The sequence below is a fragment of the Malurus melanocephalus genome, unplaced genomic scaffold (genome assembly GCF_030028575.1).
Source record: "Malurus melanocephalus ecotype Western Australia unplaced genomic scaffold, MMel_1.1 scaffold_79, whole genome shotgun sequence".
In the NCBI taxonomy this organism is placed as follows: domain Eukaryota; kingdom Metazoa; phylum Chordata; class Aves; order Passeriformes; family Maluridae; genus Malurus; species Malurus melanocephalus.
In genome coordinates, this window is record NW_026623311.1 from 2,538,708 (window position 1) to 2,562,356 (window position 23,649).

At 39.3% G+C, this 23,649-nt stretch overlaps 1 protein-coding gene across 1 annotated transcript; it reads left to right on the forward strand.

The window, feature by feature from the left end:
- The first annotated feature begins 3,775 nt into the window (after window positions 1–3,775).
- Window positions 3,776–21,070, forward strand: LOC130574319 (immunoglobulin kappa light chain-like). Its single transcript, XM_057367486.1, has 6 exons — window positions 3,776–3,828; window positions 3,938–4,268; window positions 12,151–12,203; window positions 17,424–17,714; window positions 19,134–19,199; window positions 19,908–21,070. The coding sequence occupies exons 1-6, from the start codon at window positions 3,786–3,788 to the stop codon at window positions 20,039–20,041; spliced, it is 918 nt and encodes a 305-aa protein (XP_057223469.1). The 5' UTR covers window positions 3,776–3,785; the 3' UTR covers window positions 20,042–21,070.
- The last annotated feature ends 2,579 nt before the right edge of the window (window positions 21,071–23,649 follow it).

Genomic DNA, 23,649 nt, shown 5'->3' on the forward strand with positions numbered 1-23,649 from the left:
TATAAGACTGCTTTATCTCAAACAACACCCATATGTTGCCAGGACAGCCTCTCAGAAGGCCAGAGTGAGTCATTTCCTTTCCTCACTTACAACCCTCTGGCCCTGCTCAAAGTGCTGTTAACTTCCACGTGAGGTCAGACATCAGCAAGAGCTCTCAGGATGCTGCTGCTTCCTCTCCTGGCCCTGTCTGCAGCTTGGTCTCATAGGTTCCCTTTGTCACCACAGCACGGGGCAGTGGAAGGAAGCATCCCATGTTTGTGTGTGTGAATGATTACAGGCTAAGAGTATTTGTTCTGTTTTCTCTCTTTCTAGATGGAGAAGCACAGTGCTTCTAAAGCAGAGACAAGTATCCATTACCAGAAGGCACAAGACCACTACATCAATGGACTGTGCAGTTGAGGGTGTAGCTGACTTCCAGAGCACATACATACATTGCTACCGATGTGTGCTCTGCAAAGCTCCAGAATGGATTCTGTACATCGGATCTGGTGCAGCTTCTTACAATGACAATTCCTACAAAAAGAAGAATTCTTCTTTGAAGAAAGGTACAAATGTCTGCACTTTCACAATCAATGACATCAACTCCAACAATGAAGGCACCTACTACCATGCCTACTGGCATTTCCACAGAAGTAGGAGGTCACAGGCAGCCTGTACAGAAAGCTGCCTGTGCCTTGAGTGAAAGGCTTTTTCTCAAATGCAGAGAATCATAATTGCACTTTCCTGCCTCTGAAACACCCCAACATGTTTATACTGACTATGTTTACATGAATATCAGACAAGGAGAAAACCAATGACTCCCTGCCTGGGTTTGGGGTAGGGGAGACCACAGCCTAAAGAGACCAGGTTTACACAGACTCCCCGCCGAAACAAGAAGAGAGAGGAGGTTTTGGGTAAATGGTGTAACCTCTGGTCAGAGGCAGTGAWCACCCCTCCTCCATTGCGCAAACTGGCCCAGGTGTGGAAGCCCCAGCCCCACAAACCACATCCACGTCACATTCACATGAGAGGCAGCCGAGGGGGTGTCATAATCCTTCAAAGACTCCCCAAATTGCTCCCCAGAGGCCTTGCACCATAGCATCACACGTGACACAAAGCGTGACACAAAGCGATGCAACAGATCGAGAATCTGCTGCAAGAGATTGTCCCCTCCCCTGGGGGGATGTACCTGGGCATTCCTAGCCYGGCCTGAATGTATGTAAATCCATGGGATTCTTTGCTTTTTGAGGGRGCCTTCACCACCAAGAAGATCAGCTGGAGAGGATCAATTGGTTGCTGATGGGGTCCATGGAGAAGTGATATTTTCTTTATTCTGTCTCTATCACTCTTTTCTGTCCCCTGCCTCTTGTCTATTTCTTTCTCTTCCTTTTTCTCTCTTTTTCTCTCCTTCTCTCTCTCTCTCTCTCTCTCTCTCTCTGTCTCTCTCATACTTACTATCATAACCATATGCTATTGACTTCAGCATTCATTTACATATCATACCATATGCTATTGACTTCAGCATATGGTCTCGTTTGAACCTTATTTTGGGCAGAGGCAGTTATTTCTAATAATTTTAAAACCAGATCTTAACACCCTCCTCCATGTATTGAGGCAGCCTTTGCTGTCTGACCTTTGCCAGACAGTCTTTCTGCAYCTTTTCTCCTCAGCAGATGAGATTTACAGCAAGGTTCCCTTTTCAGGGTGAAGGGGGAGTGAGAAGAGGGAGAGGCTGGTGCATAGGCACTGCTTCTCTTGTGCCTCACTGAAACAACACGAGGCTGTGCAGGCTCCACTTCACAGGGCTCCCCTTCACCCCMAGCATCCTTTGGTTTTGAAACCTTGCTCAAGCCTAGTGTGAGGGCAGTACAGAGCCCAGCTCATATCATCCTCAACCAGCCTCATCAGTTGCACACTGACTTAAAACAACTCTGACCCCTTGCCACACTGTTGCATGCAGATGCCCTCAGTTGGGAAGTAGGCTGCCCATCTCTCCAACCTGCTGAAGCCCGCCATGTGTCTCGGTTTGAGACAATATTTTCAGAGAGAAATGTTACAGGATAAATGTTTCCTCTGAAGTGAAAAGTTTGATAATTTATTCCCACCAATATGAAACAGGAGTTTGGGCAAATGTGAAGAGAAAAATAGTTTATTAAAAAAACAAGGTGCCCACAGGACACAGATAAAAAAGTAACTGTTAGATATTTAAAAGTACAGAAACACACGCTGTCCCACTCCCCCCACAGCCACTCGGCATGTGGTGTGAAGGAAAAAATGGCACAGCTCTTGTCCCGGGAAAAAGAAAAAAGAAACAAAAGAAAAGTCCACGTGGCCACTCGGGCAACAGTGGGAACCTGGTGGAAGTTCTCTCCTCACTGTGGATGAAACTGAAGGCTTGGTGTGCTTTTTTGTCGCTGGCTTGACTTCGTCTGGAGTCCGGGACGAGACGAAGCAGCACCCGCGTCTTGTCCCTGCCAGCACCCGGCTAGGCAGCACTTGCCTCCTGATTCCCAGACCACAGCCCCATTGATCCACTCCAGAAAATCACAGGAGTCGCAGAAAGGGTAGCAGTCCAGGGAGAGCTGTTTGCCCATGCTAACAAACCTGAGCTAGTTAAGCGGCAACAACGTAACTCCCCTGCATGCAGTGAGCAGAACTACCGCAGCACCGAGCTTAGTTCCAAAAGCCAATGGCTGCACAGCAGCCCCAGCTTTTAACTGCCTGCACTGCCTTCCCAGCTGCCCCTGCCCCTTCTTCCAGGTCGCATTTAAAGGCACAGAAACCTTTTGGGCATACAAGCAGACGGGGTATAGGAATAGTGTGTTATCATAAATTCAACCCAAGAGACCATGTTGACACAGCACTCTTGGGTATTGGCCACTCATCCCAGCTTTGTGTCATCAGTGAACTTGCTGAGGGTGCATTTATCCCTTCCCCCAAGTCACTGATAAATGAGTTAAACAATTCTGGACCCAATATTGAACCTTGGCAGACACTACCAGTGACAGCCCTAGTTAAGGCCTAGTTGGGGCTCTTCAGCCTGGACAAGAAAATGTTTAGGGGAGACCTTATTGAAGCCTTCCAGTACCTCAAGGGGGCTTATGGAAAACAACTCTTTACATGAGCAGATGATGATAAAAGCAGAGGGAAGAATTTTAAACTGAAAGAGGTTTTGATTAGATGTGAGGGTGAAATTCTTTACTCTGAGGGTGATGAGGCACTGGAACAGACAGCCCAGAGAAGCTGTAGATGCTCCATTCCTTGATGTGTTCAAGGCCAGATTGGATGGGGCTCTGAGCAACTTGATCTAGATGGTGACATGCCTGTCCATGGAGTGGAGGGGGGAATTAGATGATCTTTAAGGTCCCTCCCAACACTAAGCATTCTATCATTCTATGATTCTGTGACATTCTAAGAAAAGGCTGGTGGAACATGAATGTCAGGGACAGCTGACATTGTGGGACAGCTTTGAGGTGTCTAAAAAGAAGAGAACATCCTTGGGAAAGGCCAGGCTGAACAACTTGAGGTTTTTATGTGTGTTCTCAGCAGGTAAGTCTGATAAAAGTGTAGTTGGCAGATGAAGTTTTTCAGATCAAGTATTTTATTTTGTCCTTTCTATGCTATTTCTGCTGTGGTTTAGCTTGTCAGTAAATATAACACCCTCTGTGGTAGTGAGTCAAAGAACAACCATTGGATGTGCTGAATGAGTAATTTCCTCCTCCCAGTCATTTGATACTTTGTCCACCTGAAGGGCTTTATAACGTTTCTGTCTCTATTTATTTCGTTTTCAGGTCTGCACAGGCAGTATGTTGCTGTTTCCAGTCCTTCTTGCGACTTCATTATGGTCCTGTAAGCCCTTTTGCCTCTCCTCTCTCCTTCCTGTCTACCGTGAGCGCAGACCTGGTTCCAAACTCCAGGAGCTTTTCCCCTTGTACAATTTCTCTGCTTTCACTTCCAGGTGTAGACATGCAGTCAGCACCAGTGCAAACCCCTGAGCTGCAGAAGCAGGTGAAAGGCATGTCTGCCAGCATGTCATGCCGACTGGGGGACAAAACTGTCATGCACTGGTACAGGCAGCTTCCCGGGGAGCCACCAAAGAGGATTCTGTACGTGTCAGGAGGGACGCCTGTTTTTGACGACAGCAACGATAGAAATAAATTTCAAGCTCGGAATCATCCTACTGAGCCTGTATATGGTCTCACGATAAATTCTTTAACGCCGAGGGACTCTGGAATTTATTACTGTGCATACTGGTTTTATCAAGGAACCACAGCATTAGCCGGGCAAAGATAAGCCTTACAAAAAGACTCTTTGTGCTTTGAACCACAAGTTCTGAACTCTGCTAAAAATTCAAATACTTCCTTATTCTATCCCTTTCATGATTTTCCGCAGCAGGAGAGGAAAAACAACAATGTCTTATAATAACAGATATATGATGTTGACAACCAGTATATAATTTCAGTACTCAGATATATCTGCAACATCCAGAAAGTGGAGTCTTCTTGTCACTTTAAGGTAAATATATGAAACATTGTTCTTAAAATGAAGGCTAGATTCTTCTGAAAGCAATCACCTGACAATGAACACAACCTGTCTCTATGTGTGAGCTGTGAATTTCTCTTCTCTGTTGGAATCCTAGCAAGCAGAGCAACATTTCTTCATGCCCTCAGTATTTTCACTTGAAAAAAAAAAAAAAAAGACAGGAATATCAAAGAAGGAGGGAAGACCATGTGATCTTGCAAATCCTCTATCATATTTTCCTTTTCCCTTCCTTTGCATTTCAGTAACTAAAAACTCCTACGATAGCCCAGGAAACCTAATTTTATTGTCACAATTTTTCACCATGTGTGTCTAAGGCATAAATTTATGTCCTCAGCCATGAGGTATGTCCCAGACAAGCAGAGATTCTCTGAGTTAAGTGTACAGAGTTCTAGAAATCAGATTCTACAATCTAGTTCCAGGACTGGTTACAAAGACTGGTTCCGGGAAAGCTGTCATTTTCCTGACACATTTTCCTGACACATTTTCCTGGAACACTGAGATGCTTTCATTCCTTAAATTTTCTGAATTAGCATGTGTATGTTCAGCATCCTTTGAGATACTTGTCTAATGCATCTGGACCTTAAAGAATTAACACAATTACCTCCATAGTGATGGCTTTCTATTTCCACAGGCTCTGAACATTGTTTTTGCTAACATTTCTATGTGATTTGAATATATAACATCTTGCTATGGATGTTTCTGTCCTCCTCAGCTACTTGAAAAATAGATTGTGGTACCTGTGACATCAGATGTTAACTTCAGTCAGATTGCCTTTTGTCTTTGTATTGTGGGATCTGAGGATTTCTCACATCCAGTCTAGGAGGTTTCTGGATTGAGTTGGCAGCAACTTCCTGACATGGGTGATTGAGTAGCCAACATGGGAAAGCGCTCTGCTGGACTTTGTTGTGGATGGAAAGGTCAGGACAGTGGTAACCATGAGCCAGTGGTGTTGACACTCCTGAGAGAGGGCAACAGGGAAAAAGGCGGGGCTTCATGACAGCAGACTTCAAAGCTCTTCAGAGATCTGTTTGGAGGCATCACCTTGATGTAACCCTGGAGAGAAGTGTCCACAAATGCTGGTTGATATTCAAGAATCTCCAAATTCAAGAAAGGTCCAGCCTGGTAATTAGAGAACCAAGTAGAAGCAGTAAGATCACTCATGAATGAGCAAAAAGTTTCTGACTTAACTCAGGCATAAAAATGAAGTACAAAAGAGGCAGAATCAAGGGCAGGTGATCAAGGAGTATGGACCTGCTCTTCAACCATGCAGAGATGGGTTTAGGAAAGCAATAACCCAGCTAGAATTGCATTCTGCAAATTATGTAAGGGGGAACAAGAAAGGATTCTACAAATATAGCAGCAGCAAAAGAAAGACTATGGAAGGCTACTGGACAGGGCAAAGAAACTTGTGATTTATGACATGGAAAAACCTGAGGTACTCAGTACTACCTTTGCCTCAGCATTCACCAGTAAGAATGGCCTTCATGTATCCCAGGCCCCTGAGACCAGACAGAAAGTTTGGAGCAAGAAAGACATAAGCTTTGGTGGAGGAAGACTGGGCTAGTGAGCACTTAAACTGAATATACTTAAGTCCATGGTGCCTGATAAAATGTGGCAAGATGTGGAGCCAATAATCCTGGAAATTATCTACAGACACAGGAAGTAGAAGAAGGTGATCAGGATTAGTCAGCAGTCACGTACAAGGGGATGTTATAAAGATAGCTTTAGATAACTAAGCTCTTTGCAAAATGGATTTTGGCCATTTTATCAGTGATGTCATAGACAAGTATGTTTAGTGATCATTTGAACCTGGAAAGGTATTTTTCAAAACAATATTCTGGCCACTAAACGTGTCTTCTTGGAATAGACACTATCATGCTTGGCCAGTAATTATTCCTACTTGGAGACTTACTGTACTAGAAAGCTTACCGTACAAAACCTAGACAGCATCTGTAAATTAGGCATTTAATCATGTGAGAGCCAGCCACTGGCTTATTCCTTTAACTCTTTATCTAGGATCAGTTGCCTGACGGATTTCTGCTTTGTGATCAGAAGAATAGCAATGTACTGCTACTGTTTCACACATGGTAGTTTTTGGCAACAGGGGCTTGATTTCAGGTCCTCAACATAAAATAGCCAATGCAGTTTCCACTCTGAAACAGCTGTAGCTGCCCGTGTAGGAGACTGCTGGGATAAGTGATCTCTTCCTTGACTCTCCCTCCCTTCACCTCAGGGTGGCCTGACAGAAAATTAAACAGGCTTTCCTAAAGTTATTGGCTGGGAAGAGAGGAATCCTTTTCATTTCCACCACACAGAGGCAGTTGTTTCTCCTTGCCTGACTCTTCAGAGGTCTGCATTCACATGCACCTTTCCAAACCACTTAGGAACATGTAATTATCATCAGCATGCTGCATGTGGTCAATTTCCAGGAGAAGAAAGAACGAAGTAACTCATCTTCCATGACCCCCGGAGAGCCACAGCCCAGGCTCCCCWGTTACAGGGGAGTCCCCCACAGCACAGACCCCCCCATCAAGATGTCTCTCTGCAATGGTGGTTGACAGCAGCTGTTCTCTTTTRTTTTTCAGCCTTTATTTCCAAGAAGTGTTTGCCTTTCAGCTGAGCTATGAAACTGAAATCCTGTGGCTGTGCATTTCCTCCCACACCCTAAACCAAAGCAGAGGCAAATCTCCACAGTGGAGCTTCCACAGTCTCTGCAGGCTGATGGCCTTCAGCAGCTTTGGTAGAGGGCAGTACCTGCACAGGGGAACCCATGGAACTTCTGCACCCTGCAGCTAAGTGACTAAGCTCAAGCAGCAAACAGCCATCCCCACCTACTCTGACACTGCGCACCTCTCTACATGCCTCCGGTGAGATACATACTCACTGCCCACCAGGGTTRCCTCCAGGATGAAACCTTCACTCCATCATACATAGCTGGACCTGCTCTTACTTGCAACCTTTTCTCAGTCACTCTGAGTAGAGTTTTACAGGGCCACAATCCTTGGATTTTTCAGTGTTTTCCACATTTACTTGAAAAACAAACAGTACTACAGCCTCTTTACCAATTTTGGTATTTGTCAGCCTGGAAAGGGTTTTCTGTAAAGACACCTGTCATGGTTTTACTTTTAAACCCACGACACACCCCACACAGAAGATCCATTGCTCAAGACAATTTAAGACAGCTACTTCCTCTTTCCACACAACACAGTCCCCATCCGGAGTCCCTTTCATTCTCTTCCTCAATGAGAGCAAACTGTGACAAGCAAACATGCTGCTGCTTGTAGTGCTTGTGGCCACAGCCTCCTGGGCTTGTAAGGACGTTTTTATTTTCCTACCTCTCCTCACGGGCACCCATTGCTTTTTAACAGACATCTTTCCAAATCCCTGAATTACAGCTGACATAATTCTCCTTTTCTCTTTCCTAGATGGATTTGCACAGGAAATTCCCATGCAGAGTCCTATATCTATCACCAAGTTCCAAAAAAGTGCACGGATGACATGTGAAATTCAAACATTAGAAGCAAATTTTGATGGCATCGTCATACACTGGTATCAGCAGAAGGAGGGTAAAGCTCCAGAGAGGCTCCTATTCTTTTCAGGAGGAAAAGTTACCATTGAAAGTGGCTTTCAAGCAAACAGATACATGGTTGAAAGGATTTCTATCCAGAAGCGGTGTGTTCTTACAATAAAAGATGTAATTCCAGATGATGCTGCCACTTACTACTGTGCCTACTGGGATCCTCACTGTGATAGAAACTCAAAGATCATCAATGCAAAAAAAACCTACCCACAACATCTGAACCATGAGGTTGTAACTGTGCCACTCCACCAAGTCTTCTCACTCCATCTGAGCGAGCTGCTGAAAGGCCCAATCTTTTTCTGCCACTCCAAAGAGCAGGTAACTGTGCGCAAATGTTCTTCTCAAAATCTGCGTTATCATTAGCCCTCCTGTCATCAACACACATCTACTATTTTAGGGATCAAATTTGTTTTCAACTGGCTCTGGAGAGACCTGCTGTTACCTCAATATTTCATACCCCATTTGGACACCAAATAAGGCTATAATGGTTTAGGAGTGGTACTCCCCAATGTAGTGCTCCCACGGAAACTCTTCAAACCATGTCATGCTCATTTGTTCCCCCTAGTCCTTTCCAGTGGGCTGGAGAACAGGATTGGAGGCACAAAAGGCAAAACTGGATAAGAAAGCAAACAACAGCAACAATGTTAATAATGAAGTGTGCACCATACAATACAATTCCCATGTGATTGCTTGGAACTGGCATTAGCTGACTGCTCCTTCCGGTCCAGAACAAGCATTACCCAACTCCTCACTCAGCCACATGTTCTTGACTAGAAGGAACCCCTTCTCCCCTTGAACAGGCTCCCTTCCCCCCCATCCAGAATTAAGGTGAGGTGGTGTGGGATAACCTGCGTGTCCTAGCCATGCAGTCCCCTGTCCACTGCAAAAATTAGTCTTGTCTGGCCGGAACCCAGATAGGTGGTTTCTTTGTCTGCATGTCTAAGGGCACAGCAGGAAAAGCACCAGTCAGCATCATTCTCTGTCTACATCACTCCTACCCTTGATTTGTGGTTGTGATTAGGATGTTTCTGTCCAGAAGACTTCAAAGTAGACCCCTGAGGTTTTTCACACCTACTTCAGCTGAAAGACTTTCACTCTGTAGTTCCTCCCTTTAGCTGCAAAGAGCAATTTCTCAACATAATTTTGCAGTCAGTATGCTACATGACATCCYAGAAGTACTCTAACTCAATTTATTTTAAGTGCTAAACTAAACATGCAGGCTGTTTGACTGACAGTAGTGGTGACTCCCCTGATGTTATCTTTGGCTGTTTCATAAGAGAACACTGCACAAGGAAAAACCTCCGTCTTGAACCAGCTAGTACACGAAAAGCTAACAGTCAGCTGCTGTATCAAAGCCTGGAGTGCTTCCTGGAGATGGGCAGACAATAACCATGTACTTGGGGCAATAAATGCAACCTGCAGCACACAGCCGTCTTCACAATGTTTTTGAAACTATCTCTCCTTCCTTTCCCTCTTCCATGTTCAGACAATGAAAAATTAACTCCATGCTAGTAGTATTTGTTGTCATGTAATTGAAGGTGTGCACTTTTGGTAAAGAGCAAGATTTCCACCGGAAGGTGGTGGTTTTTTACAGGCAGAACTCTGTATTCTTATTTGTTATCTACAATCAAAGAAAAGCTTTCATCTTATTCTAAGAAATAAGTGGAGACGTTAGCTAACAAATTTGTAACATTTCAGGAAAGAGATTTTCTCTGAAGAATATTAGCTATCCGTTGAACATCCAGATGCACATCTGAAATTCCTGACGACCTCCCAGCAGCCAAGGACCAGGCCTTCACACAGACTCGCAGGGATGATTGGGAAAAATTGAGATTTCCTTCATCAATGGTAGATCAAGAGAGCATACTAGTTTTTTGCAAAGTCAAAACATAGTGTGGARCACCTGGATCAAATACTTTGGCATGGGAACAAAGCTAATTGTCTCTAGTAAGTACCATTATAATTGAACTGATTTTCATAGAATAATTCAGGTTCTCAGATAATTAAGAATGAAAGTCTGTGAGGAAAATTAACTTCTTCCTCATACATTATATTTTGTTTGTGAACTGTGCATGACACCCCAGTTGGGTAGGCAGTTCATCAATAAATATATTAATCTTGTGAATAGAGATTACTTCTAGAGCAAATGCTGAATACTTATAAAAGATGGGGAAATGGAAAAATGAGAAGGGGTAAAAAATTTAAATATTGGGATGGTTTCATCCTGTTCTAGGAAACAAAAGTGAATTGCTTGAAAGTTAACTCCCAGAACAGCAAGTGAGAAATGAAAAAGTTTCTTATTGACAGAGGTTGTCTGGTCTAAATTGACTGGGAAGAAAACCTCCCTGAGTGTAATTTCTGGTTCCTGGCTCTACTGAAAATAGCTGGTTTATTTTTGCATTTGTATTATTTTTCATTGTGATGAAGCTATGCAAACAATACAATGAATGCTGTTTTCAGTATAAACCATATAGCAATGTCTACAATATGTTGCTCAGAAACTACATGACATTATCAAGGTGGCTACAATTAAGTCAAATTGCAAACAGGCAAGGAGAGTTACAGAGAAATTTAAAATGTTTTCTATCCATGCCTCTGACCAAAATTTTTCAGAACTTTTTTTCTTACTACAAAAATTGAAGTATTTCTATAAATGGCACTCTACTTAATGTTGAAAATTCAGCTATTGCACTCAGATTTATCACCAGCCTCTAAATCAGGGAGGCTTTTTCTGTAGCCTGTGCAAGGAAAGTGCGGTGCAGGAGATACTGCTAAGCATTATCAGACTGTGGGATCCTGATGTCAAAATATTTGGAAGTGGAACTGAAGTTAGGGTTTCAAGTAAGTACAAAACGTAAAACTTGACTACTTCTGAAATGCTTTTCAATACAGTTAGATATTGGCTGGCATGWAGTGCTCTGCTATTTTAATTGTCTCTAATTCTAACAGTTCTGAATGCTTTTCAGAATTTCCCCTTTGAATAGCATTCCCATAATGTATTTTTGTGTGTGTGATTTTCTATTTACGCATGAAATGGGGGAAACACAACAGCTATTGCAGCACAGACCTATAACTTATCCCATCATGATTTTCTGTGTAAAAAGGAATTTAAATATGGAAAAGAAAGCATTTGGAGAAGAAAAAGATGTTTTTTCTCTAAATATGCATATTTGTCTTTTGTGATATTCCTAATTCAATCTGAAATTAATATTTCCAACCTCTGTGTTGTATATATTCTTTGAAAAGAAAAACATTTTTCTTTAGGACTGTATCTGACTATACCAAATGAGTGAGTTATCTGAGATATGCCCAGCACAGTAAGTTGACAGTTAACATAGACATAGCTGAAAGGTTGTTCTCTCTCCCTAGCTTTGCAGAAACTGCTTATTATTAATTATTACTACTATTCAAAATATTTTGCTTCTAGTAAACCCTAGGTGCTGTGATGTGTGCTTGTAATTTGGCTCACCTAAGCATCTGAGATGAAAGCAGTTTGGCTAATTTTGGCCAGCTGAAAAGGGTGTCTTGTCAGTGGGAGATTTGAGTCCAATTGATGCAGTTTTGCTTCATGTTACTGATAACAAAAATATTGTTCAATAGTCTGATGATCCTCAGATCTCTCCAAAATGTTCACCATTTCTAGGTCAGATCTTGGGGAGGTGTATAAGGAGCAAATTACTTCACCAACAACTGATCAAATAGATCTTCTAATGATGCTGCCTGTTTCCAGAAAGCAGAGATGGAGCCAAGGTGCTCCATCTACACTGTCCACCTAAACTTTCAGAAGACTCTAATTAGTTGAGATTAATCCTGTCCGTTTAACAATATATGCATCTTCAAAAATTCCAGGTTTTCTATTTTTTAAAAACTTTAGTTTATTTTAGGTGATTGCTCTTTTTTTCCACTTTCGTAGGGCCTTACAATTGATAACTGATTTTTTTTTTTTTTTTTTTTTTTTTTTTTTTTTTTTTTTTTTTTTTTTTGGAGTACTATTTACCTATGTAAACACAACTGAGCTGCAATGATATTGTAAAGGCTTTATTCACTGTGATTGGTTATTACAACAAGGTGTTTGGTTCAGGTACAAAACTCATTGTCTCCGGTAAGTTGTATGTTTTATTCATGCAATAAGCTATAGGAGCTTGGAGTGGTCACATAGATGAGTCTATATATCTCAGAGGCACTCAGCCCTCTTAGAGCCTCAGTTGGCACCATTCCTTGTGCAGGATTTTCCTCCCCAGCTCGCTGTTCCTATACTGAGCTTGTGGTATTCATAACACAGTGGTTTAGGATTACAAACATGTCTAAAAAAGAGCTATTTCAAGCCACTTTAGATTACAGTTCTCCTAGAAATCTGGTGGAAAATGGTCTGTAATAATTTTCAGAGACCTCATTCTTTCCTCCAGTGTACTGAAGGAATTAGCAGGGAATCAAGCAGCATAATAAAAGAAAACCTCTTTCTAATACAGATACAAAGAGCAGTATGCAATGATCATTGCAAAAAATCTTATTGAACTAGGCTGGTAAAAGTGAAATAATGTGTTGCTAATTATTTTGTCACATACACAGCACTTTGGCAGTAGAATAAATTAGTACCTCCAAATTCTTCTCGTAGTTTAATAACTGCTTAAAAATTAATTAATTATTCAGCATTATGGTGAAATACTGCTTAATAATTGCTTAATGAAGAAGTCATCCTTCTTTTTTTCTTTCTGGCAGAGACATTTATTTTAATGAATAGTGGAAGACAATTTTTTTTCCCTAATACATGTGCTCTAAATGCCATAATCCTGAAGTGAACAACTAAACAAATACACGGCAGAGGAACTATTGCTACTAAGTGTTTTAAGCCTGGTTAATACATAAACTTATATTAAGATATCAAGGAAAGATTGATTTTAATAATTTATGCCAGACAGACTAAATAAATCATATCTATAATTCACTGGAAATATCTGTGGCATGATAAGCATGGTTTTTACCTTCCTTACCTACCTAATCAGGTAGTTGTCATGCTTTTCCTACCCGCAGTGTAAAATAAATTATTTTCAAACATCACTCTAATTCTGTAGGATTTGGTCTTTATGAGGCAAAGGCTTTTGATTCATTACTAGAGTAAAACAGCATAGTTACTTCACATTTAAGAACTTAAGATCATTAAGAAATGGAGAAACCCAGGACTTAGGATAAGGTTCTTGGTGAATGGCATTAACTGAGATTGAATCCAAATATTCTATGTTCATGTAGCCAAATCAATAGAAACTTATTGTTCACATTACAGTTGTTACATCTGGTACTTTTCCAGCCAAAATCACAGAATCATTGAATGGCCTGGGACGTTAAAGATCATCTAGTTCAACACCCAGTGCTGTGGCCAGGGACACTTTGCACTAGACTAGGCTGCTCAGAGCTCCATCCARCCTGGCCTTAAACACTTCCAGGGATGGGATATCAACAACTTTTCTCGACTCTCTGTTCCAGTGCCTCACGACCCTCACAGCAGACAATTTCTTCCTCAGATCTAATCTAACCCTACTCTCTTTCAGTGTGAAGTCATTCCCCCTTGTCCTGTCACAATGTATTCCTGTAAAAAAGTCTCTCTCCATCTTTCTTCTAAGTACCCTTCAGGTATTGGAAGGCCAAAATTAGGTGACCCCAAAGCCTTCTCTTTTCCAGGCTGAAAAGTCACAATCCTCTCAGCCCTTCCTCATAGGAGGGGGGCACCATCCATCTGATCAATTTGTTGGCCTCCTCCGGACTCACTCCAACAGGTTGACGTCCTTCCTGTGCTGGGGACTCCAGAGCTGGACTCAGCACTCCAAGTGAGGTCTCCCCAGAGGGGAGAAGAGGTGCAGAATCCCTTTCCTTGCCCTGCTAGCTATGTTGCTTTTCATGCAGCCCAGGACACATTTGGCTCTCTGGGCTGTGAGTGCACATTGCTGGCTCATGTCCAAACTCTGATCCACCAGCACCCACAGGTCCTTCTCCCCAGGGCTGCTCTGAATCTGCTCATCCCTTAGCCTGTGTTCATACCAGGGGGTGCCCTGACCCAGGTGCAGCACCTTGCACTTGGTCTTGTTAAACCTCGAGAAATTCCCATGGGCCCACTTCTTGACCTTGTCCAGGTCCCTCTGGATGGCATCCCATCCTTCAGATAGCAGTTTCTGTAAAGGAATGTATGATTGTGGGAGGGTATTTGGTATTTGGTTCTGGCGCAAAACTCATCATCTCCAGTAAGTGTTTTCACAGTCTTATGTTTTTAAGTTTTGTAATGGGAAAGCTTTGGAATGACGGCTGACAGCATTTTAAGGTATCTGGAAGGGCTCATGGTAGGTCAGGACTATACTATATCATTACCAGTTATAATCCCTGAAATCGCTGTCAAGCAGGACAAGGATGCTATTTATCAATGCCTTCAACTCCCACTGGCTTGAAGTGGAACAGAGGAGCTTTGAGTGTCAGTACAAAATTACTCTATTTTATAGAATCATCCAAGTAGTGAGAATTAAAATTTCGGTTTAAGAACTCAGTGACCTTATTCATAAATCTTATTTAGAGATACTTATAAAGAAACTGTAACGGAGTTTAATTWAAAAAAAACTTTTGACAGCTAACCTATATAAAGATATATTTTTAATTTAATTTTTCAATATTTTATTTATTATGAACCTAAGTCCAAGATTTTGTTTGAACAATGTTTTGCAGCTTCACTACATTGTTACATGAGAGAGAAGATAAATGTTAGCTTAAGAAATGTTTGCTCATACTGTATATTATGTGAAAAAGTAAAACCTACATACCTCTTAAAACCTGCCTTAGAAAGCTGTTTAACCAGGTAAACCACAAAATTTTTCAATATTTTACTAAATAAAAACTGACAGAGGAGTACAAGCTCATTACTTTAAAATTCTTCAGAAAGGAGCAGATAATTTGCCCAGAAAAGCCAGTCTAAACTGTCTTGCTGAGTTCAATGACTTTGCAGCCTGAGAATACATCAAAACCTGCAGCCAATTCTGCAAGTTTTCATCCTTTTTTTCAGGAACATGCATACAAAGATTTTTTTCTCACATACAAACACATATATACATAAATAAGCAAAAATCGATTCCTTCAATTCTCCACTGTCATCCATTTACCCATATATGTACATGAGACACTTCAATGCATGCACACAGCTGTAATTATTCAAGCAATGTGTTTCCTCAGTATTGTGGTATGATTTAGGTGTTCCATTTAAGCTACGCACCTAGGGTGTTTTTATGATAAATGGAATGACATCAGCAATTCCAGTGGTGGAAATTATTCCATCTTAACAGAAGTCTCTAAAATGAGCAGGATGAACTAGCAGCTGGAAGGATCTCTCTCACCTCTCTATTTAGACTTAACAATCTAAGAGAATAATATATGTTTACATACATTTTATTTATTTTTTTATTTTATTTACATACTATTTGATGTACCAAAATTAGTCAGAACAATTTACTAAGCTTTGAAAATTTAAAGAAGCCTCTAAAATAGTCATGAAGCTTTGTAGAGTGCAATATCATGGGGATAAGAGCTACTTCATGGTCTTCCGGATATATATGCTCTGGAAAAAATAAATAATTTTAAAAATTATTTTAATCTTACATCCTTGGGAGGACTGATGCATAAAGAAGATAAAATTAACTCCTAAATTAATGTTTGAGGACTATAAAGTTGTTAGCGATTTTATTTCTGGTACAACAGAATCCAGTCCACATTGTCATTTTAATGATATCTCTAAAATGAAGAAAATTCTTAATATATGAAAGGTAGACGTCCTTTTGAAGATAGTCAGGTCATCTTTCTGTTTAAACATTGAGTCTGAAATATTTCAAAGAATCATTAAGTTGTTTTAGGGAGAATGCAATGTAGAAGATTTCTCTAGAACAGTCAGATCATTCAAAGAAAGGGGGAAGCTTTTAAACAAAGATACATATAGTAATGTGTTTTCTACCAATGCATGAAAACTGGACCACTCAGCCAGACCACAATTTAAACCCCATGCATCTAATTGCTCAAATTCAGTGGCAGAGATTTACATAGGAATTAAAAAGTGGGATAAGGGAACATCTAAAATGTTTCTTCTGCATTTAAAAAATACTTTTAAGCAGTACTTTCAGTTTTGAAAATTGTATACAGCCTTCTCTTGCAGTTAAGCATAGACAAAAATGATTGCCTTTGAGTACTGCCTATGTACTCACTGCTCATATATACCTAAATCAGACTGTTAAATTTACTATCCACGTAAATAATACCAAAACTTCATGTCAGTGTGGACAAAATCTGGATGATTTTGCCTCCTCTAATATAACATAAGGCTTAATCCAGAGAGGCAAATGAAATGGAGATTACCTACAGTTAGCTTGTGGAAACAGCTCATTTTAAATTTAAAGTATATTAATGTATACTCATACTGAGCATGTTTCCCAAAGCACAACACCTGTGTCAACCTTGTGATGGCAAGATATGCTGCTTAGATGTGAAAAYGTTAGCTAGCTATACTATGTTCTTCTGCTTTAGTTTAGTTTTGGTTTTTCATTTTCAGATGTTAATTCAATCATTTAAATGTGTCTAGTATGGCAAAATGGCATTTGCAACCTTTGGTGGCCAGGGCATTTTGTGATTCCATTTTCCCATCTTCATAAAAAATCATCACCTGGTAAATACATGGAATGCCTCAAAACCAAAGCAATTATAAATTGTTGTTGCCTTCTCTTCCTCCACCCCACAAAAAAATCATACAATTAATATTTGCTTCTAAAAAATCAATAGATATTGCAGATATTAATTATAAAGCAGTGGGGACAATTCGGGGGCATAAGTCTACTAAGATTTTAAAGGTAGGTGGTTTACCTTTGGTATTCCGGAGACAAAATTTTAATGTACTTGTTTTTGCAAAAATATTATAAAGCAATATTAAATTCCTCTTTTTGAATAAATTAAGCTTGTTCAGGAAATATTGCTATTATTTAATAATTGTCGGAGACTTGAACAGGCAAATGCACTTTCTGACAGCAGTACTGCTTGGAAGGTTGTGGGATACAGGCCCTCCTGTAGCCACCTGAAGTTTTCTAACTCAGTTACAAGAGAAATTAATTAATATTTATATCTTCAACAGTATTTCAGTTTCATAACATTTCTCAAAAGAGCATTTATATTTACATATTAACATTTGTTAATAAGGAATTTATTTTGACACTCTTCAGAATTCGTATTTTTGGGTGTATATTTATTTGCTGTACACTACTGATCTTCCAACTCTCTGTTTTTAAATTTTTTCCTCCAATAACCCATCCAGAAAAAGGAAGTTCTCCACCAGCAAACACTGAAATCCTGCAGAAAAAACATGGAAATCAGATAATGTATGTTTGCATAATTGAGAAATTCTACCCAGAACTTATTAGGGTGACATGGACTGATGAAGAAAAGGAGATAACAGACAATGTAGTAAAAGGTGACACTTGGCAGTCCACAAAAGAGGATGAATACTCAATTGCCAGTTGGTTAACTGTACCAGCAGAGAACAAAGACAAGAAGTATTACTGCAAATACGAGCACGAAGAGAAAAAGGATTCACTGCCAGCACAAGGTATATTTCCACATTAAAGATGTAATTTGAAATAATGTTATAGACATACTTTTTTACAATAAAATTAGAGTAATAATACTTTCTATTACTGTTTCTGAAGACATCTGTACTCCTAGGCAGAACAGCTAAAACACCCAAGCAGTTTGGAGAAACGACAGAAGTTTTCCCAGGAAAAGTAATCCTGTCTATGTTATGGTCCCCAAATATGCATCCCATTTTAAGAGAAAAATATTTGAACTTCATCAGGTGTAAATCAGCACAGCTCCAAAAGGTCTGCGCTGAAACCTGTCTATTAATACTTCTCATCTTACAGAAGTAATACTGAAAACAGTATTAATTCTAATAGCCTACAGGTGTAAGCCCTTCTGACACCCCGACAATAGTCACAGCTATAGAAAACGAAGGAGTTAAGAATGAGGTTACTGATGATGTAGAACGAACTTTAAATATACTACTTACCCATAGTCCAGCAATATGTATTAAAATAAGATTCTGTTTTTAATTGTGGAAAGGTTGATTATGCAAAGCCAAATCTGAAAGACAATGCAACTTTAAAGAAAAAGTAACTTATACTCAATGCAAATTGTTTAAATAATCTATAAGAAAAGTGGTCTAAATTGGATTAATCTTCTCTCCATACCTATCTCTGTTTAACTTACTCTAAATTACCTAACTCCAATGAGTGAGAGCATGGCCATAAATAACAATTACATTTCAACCTTCAAAATATATTCTGACAAAAATACATTTTAAAATATATCTTATTTAGATGAAGGATGTATTTAAATATAYAAAATAAATGTCTTTAATGTTTGTATCAATGCATACAAACAACATAACCAGGAACAAACTCACATTTCCTACTTCAAGAACAAAAATGGTGTATTTTAGAGAAAAAAAAGTAGCACCAAGATTCCCAATAGGGAAAGTTTAGATCATACACTCCACAACATTATTCTTTGGTGTTGAACAACCAGTAAAATATTAACTGAAGTCTCTTCCAATGTAAATTATTCTGCATTTCTAATAACAGTAGGTTGTGAAGGCAAATAGACTTCAGTTTCTTCAATGACAAGATCAGGTGGTCAGACTCCCATTCCAGAAAAAAACAGACTTTGCCAAGGAACAGCCTAATGGACACATTCCTGAAAGGGCAAAGATGTATATCCCACTTACAGCAACAAAGACCCAGCCACTTCTTTGAGCATTTCTCCTCTTCAAAATTCTCTCTGCAAATGAATGCCACTTCTGAATATCTGCTTTTCAGCCTGATCTTAAACATAATTTTTTGTTATTTAAAACTAACTTTCCATCTTCCCAGCCCTGTTGCTGTACAGCCTCTTTTTTTCCCTACTTCTCGATTCATGTTTGTTAAAATTAAAGAAAAGCCTAACTGGAGCATTTAAACTCTCTATCCAGTAGATTCCATAGATTCTATGAAGACTGCTCCTCAGGAAGAGGACTGCAAAACAGTTTTTAACAGAGGTAATTTAATGTATTAAAATGTGGGAAAGTGATGCATGTCAAGCAAGATATTGCTACATATGCTCTGAACACCATAAATAATTCTCTTTCTAAATGGAATACAGAAAATCTTTTAAGTCTGGGGTCTGTCACTCAAAAACACTTCAGCACTACTCTGAACTAACTTCTGTTGTGGATTATAAGGGGCTTTCCTACCTTTATCAGGTAGCTTTATTAGGATGCTACAGATGTTCTTTGGGTTGCTAGATTATTAGCCTGCAATAAGTGCCACWTTTTTAAACTTGGAGTAGTTAAACACTTCAGCTACATCAATCTACCAATTGCCCAGAAATTTGGACATTTTTTTGGCTTGAATGGGATTTAGGAAGAATGATGAGCACTTATGTTCAAAAGATACTACACAAAACAATTCAAACAAACATTATACTAAGTGCTCGAAGTACTACGATTATGCTCTTGCCTTTGCAGAGAATAATAACCCAGTGGCATTGAGAATCAGTTTTGTTCTAAGAAACACACTTGGTCTAGAACTTACTAGCAGTACAAACCCACTCAAAGGACAGTCAGATCTTGTATGTGTTTGTGCTGTGCCATTGTGTCAGAGTAATTGCAGCAGTAAACTGATTACAACTGTTCCGTTTCTACCCATCTTTTAGGAGGCTATAGAATATTGACATTAAAGACTTTTCTTTCTTATATTTGTTACAGATCAGTTAATGCACAGGACAGCATATTTAGTATATGTCATCCTTCTTCTGAAGAGCTTCATGTACTACCTTATCGTACTCTTCTTCATCTGCAGAATGTGGGCTTCAACCAAACACCAAGGAAAGAAAGCATAAAGGATTATGGATTAAGAAAGGGCTACAAATTGATCTTCAATTTACTTTGCCATATGCTTACCTATATAGACTCCCCTGCTCTGAGTGTTAGATGTAACAGAAAAAAAAAATCCCAAAATAATTTTCAGGCATTAGTGCATAAGGGCTCATTTTGCTTTATTGCTAGTGTTCTTGTATCAGTCTGGTCTTCCTATTGTTTTTCTGAATATTGAATAAAGATACACAATAGGAATATTGTATTTTAAATTTAATATTGCATTTTAATCCAAAGTCCATTGTGCAAAGTGAAGGAGGTAGCCATGCTAAAAGTAGCTATGCATGCAGAAGCTTAGGAGTGTAACAGGGTTATTGACATATGAAGCACAGATGTGTTTTGTCATCACATTTAAGGCTTAATTAGGAGCATTTCTGTGCAGTAAATGCACAGGTATTTGTTCATTTTTACTTTCAGTGATTTGTTGCAACTCTCATGTATCCAACAAATCAGGAATTAATGATTCTGAAGTGATGTGCTTTAAGATACAATTAAATAAAACTTTAGCAAGTGAACAGAAGAATTTTGAATGAAGAAGTCAGACGAGAATATAAGCAATTCTAGGGTGCACACATTCAGAAACTCAAGAAATCCACCAGTGCTGTGACACAGTTTGAAAATCTGCACATCATAATTTTTTAAAAAAGAAAACAATCACAATGATCATGAATATCACTTTGTTGAAAGTCACCTTTTTTAATTAAGCAAAACTTCAAATGTGAAGCTTTAGTAAAGTATTTTCACAATAGAAGAAAAATTCTCAGAGACTTTGAACCCTTAATCTCCAATTTCCACAAATCAGTTTCTTTCAAATTTATGTAGGAAAATAGRAAGAAGACTTATTGGAATAAAATGCTTGGTTTTCAGCAAAACAGTGTTCTAGGTTTGGAGATAAGCACTTGAAGCATTTACACCTACTGTGTCTATGATGATGATGGCAATAAAAGCTTTCCTCCAGCTGTCTTTATGAGGCCTGTGTTTCTTCTCCAACATTTCCACAGCCTGTACAAATATGTCTACAAAACCTGATTGATTTCTATGCTCATATAAATTTCTCACAAAATCAAATATCCTCAAAACATATTTTTTCCTGCTTTTTGATGTGTTAAACAGGAACACTCTTACATAGAACAATAAATGCTAGTTTGTCACATCTTTTTTATTGTATAACAGAAAGCTAAGCTTTGTAAAACAGAGCTAATCCAAGCCAATGGGAAATGTTGATATGACAGGACTCCCTCCTAGAGCTCATGCCAGGCCAAGGTCTAACAACCACAGCTATTTTACTAACGGCATACCTTACAAACTATTATTATATTTTATAATCTGCATATTGAACACAAAGCAACTAATTACTGCCTTCAACGTCATTTTACTCTTCAATGTGAAGAAAAATATGATTCAGAAAAAAACTCTGAAAAATACCTGGGATCCCATGCTATTATTTGTTAAGGTTTGGTTCCAATCAAGGTGAAATAAAACAGCTACAAAGGTATTTTTGGAATGCAGTGGCCATAGATTTCGGTAGCATCATGGATTTTACCCAGATATTACATGGATCTCCCCTGTCTTTATTTCTGCTAGTCAAATGCTTGACTGAATTAAGGAAACAGGATCTCTCAGTAATATGATCCCCAAATTCACTCTTTATGTCTCTGACACAAATCTGAAAGATGTTGTCCACGCAGTTCAGAAAAAAACAGAGAGAAAACACAGCAAACCCTGTGCCTACGTGTAACCCAAAACCACCACTTCTTAGTTTCAGGGGTTTTTTCAAATGCTTGGTTGCAGATTTTACATCTTGCAACAGCTCACATGTCCCAGAAATTTATTTATACAAACATATAATGTTCCTACTGAGTTTTTAATTCTTATTTATTTAGAAATAAAAAGACAAGTGGATTTTTAAGGCTTCTGGGTGCTGGGGCGTTTGTTTACAAGAAGATTTGGTTATTTACTGGAAAAACGCTGTAAACTGAACCAGTCACAACTGGTTCAAAGGAGGTGTGCTGAGATGAGRATGGGTGATTAGCCGAGGACAGTTAAACCACAGCCCTTTACCACAGTAGGCTTCTAAACCATTTCCTTCTAATACAAATACAAAGTTAAAAAGCCACATGCCTAAGTTTCTTGTCAATATCAGGGTGAAACTGACTGTTTGCTACACTTGCTGGTCTAACTCATGTTTATGATAGGTAAGGACTACTGCTACCACAGCAATGCGGGAGCTGTGCTCTCTGCAGGACTTGCAGTGCTACATGCTACATGCAGGACAGAGTTAGATGCTACCGATTAAGTGTAAACTTTCGCTCTTGGGACTTTTTTAACACTTGAAAGACATGACCTCTCGAGTACATATCTCACCACAACTGATTTCCAGTGATTTCAAGCCTCTACATGTGAGCACTACTACAGCTGTTCTACTGTTACAAGTTGCAGAATTAATACAAATACTACAGAATGGTTACAGGCAATATGGTGTTTCTAATGAAAAGAAGATAGACCTGGATCAACTTTCACCATTAAAGTACAAAGAAGTCATCAGCACAAATTAATTCATTTGTGTTAAGGGGTTTGCATATTCTTTATCATATTAGAGTAATTTTGTGTCCTGTACTGTATAACTACTTACACATGCTTGAGAATGACTTCTCAACTATCAAAACAACCTACAACAGGTGATACAGAAACCCTGTCATGAATTCTTCTCACATGTAGTTGTAAATGAGAAAGATCTACATCAGGATGATCGCAGTCTGCCAACAGCTAACATTTCTGGATACTAGGTACCAACCGTAATAAATTTTAAGAGTGTTTCAAATTCTAGACAATTCAGTTTGAGATTTTGAAACTGCTGGAGAACCAACATACATTTGGAAAGTGATGAAAATATAAAAAATCTCAGAGGAATAGTGTAAGCAATTGCATCTCTGCATCTATAGATAGTTACAGGGAAATAAATCAAATTACAATTAACAAGTACTTGTCAAGGTTTAGCTAATGAGTCCAAATTGACATTAGGTATAGTTCCACCACAGATAATTTTACTTCAATGTTTTACCATTCTCCTCATAAGGTCAATGAGAATACAGTTTCCAGTAATTTCCTCGTTCCTGAGATTAACCTCAGGAACTACTGAATATATTTTGGACAAGTATTTTCAAACCACCTAAGAGGCAACCTACCACATGTATTTCAAGAAGACGTATTGTGAGATACTACAGCATATGAGAATCATTCTGTTTGTTTTCTAATTAATAGGCTCTCTTAGCAGCTCCAGTAGTAAATCCCAACAATTTCTCCCAAAGATTTTAGTTTACTGAGGTGTGGATGAATAAAAATGAGATTCAAATCAACACATAGTGAAAATGGGGGGGGGGCTCAAAAGGAAAGGTCACCCACTGTTCCTAATGAGCACCAGAAGACTTCGAATTAGAAGCTTCAGCTTCTAAAGCAAATTTCATTCTTATGCCAGTTGGAGCTTTGCCATTTGTGGAAAAGTGAATGCATGGGGCAAGATAATCCCGAAAATAACTGAAGCATTTCCCAGAGTGAGGGAATGATCTCTCACACA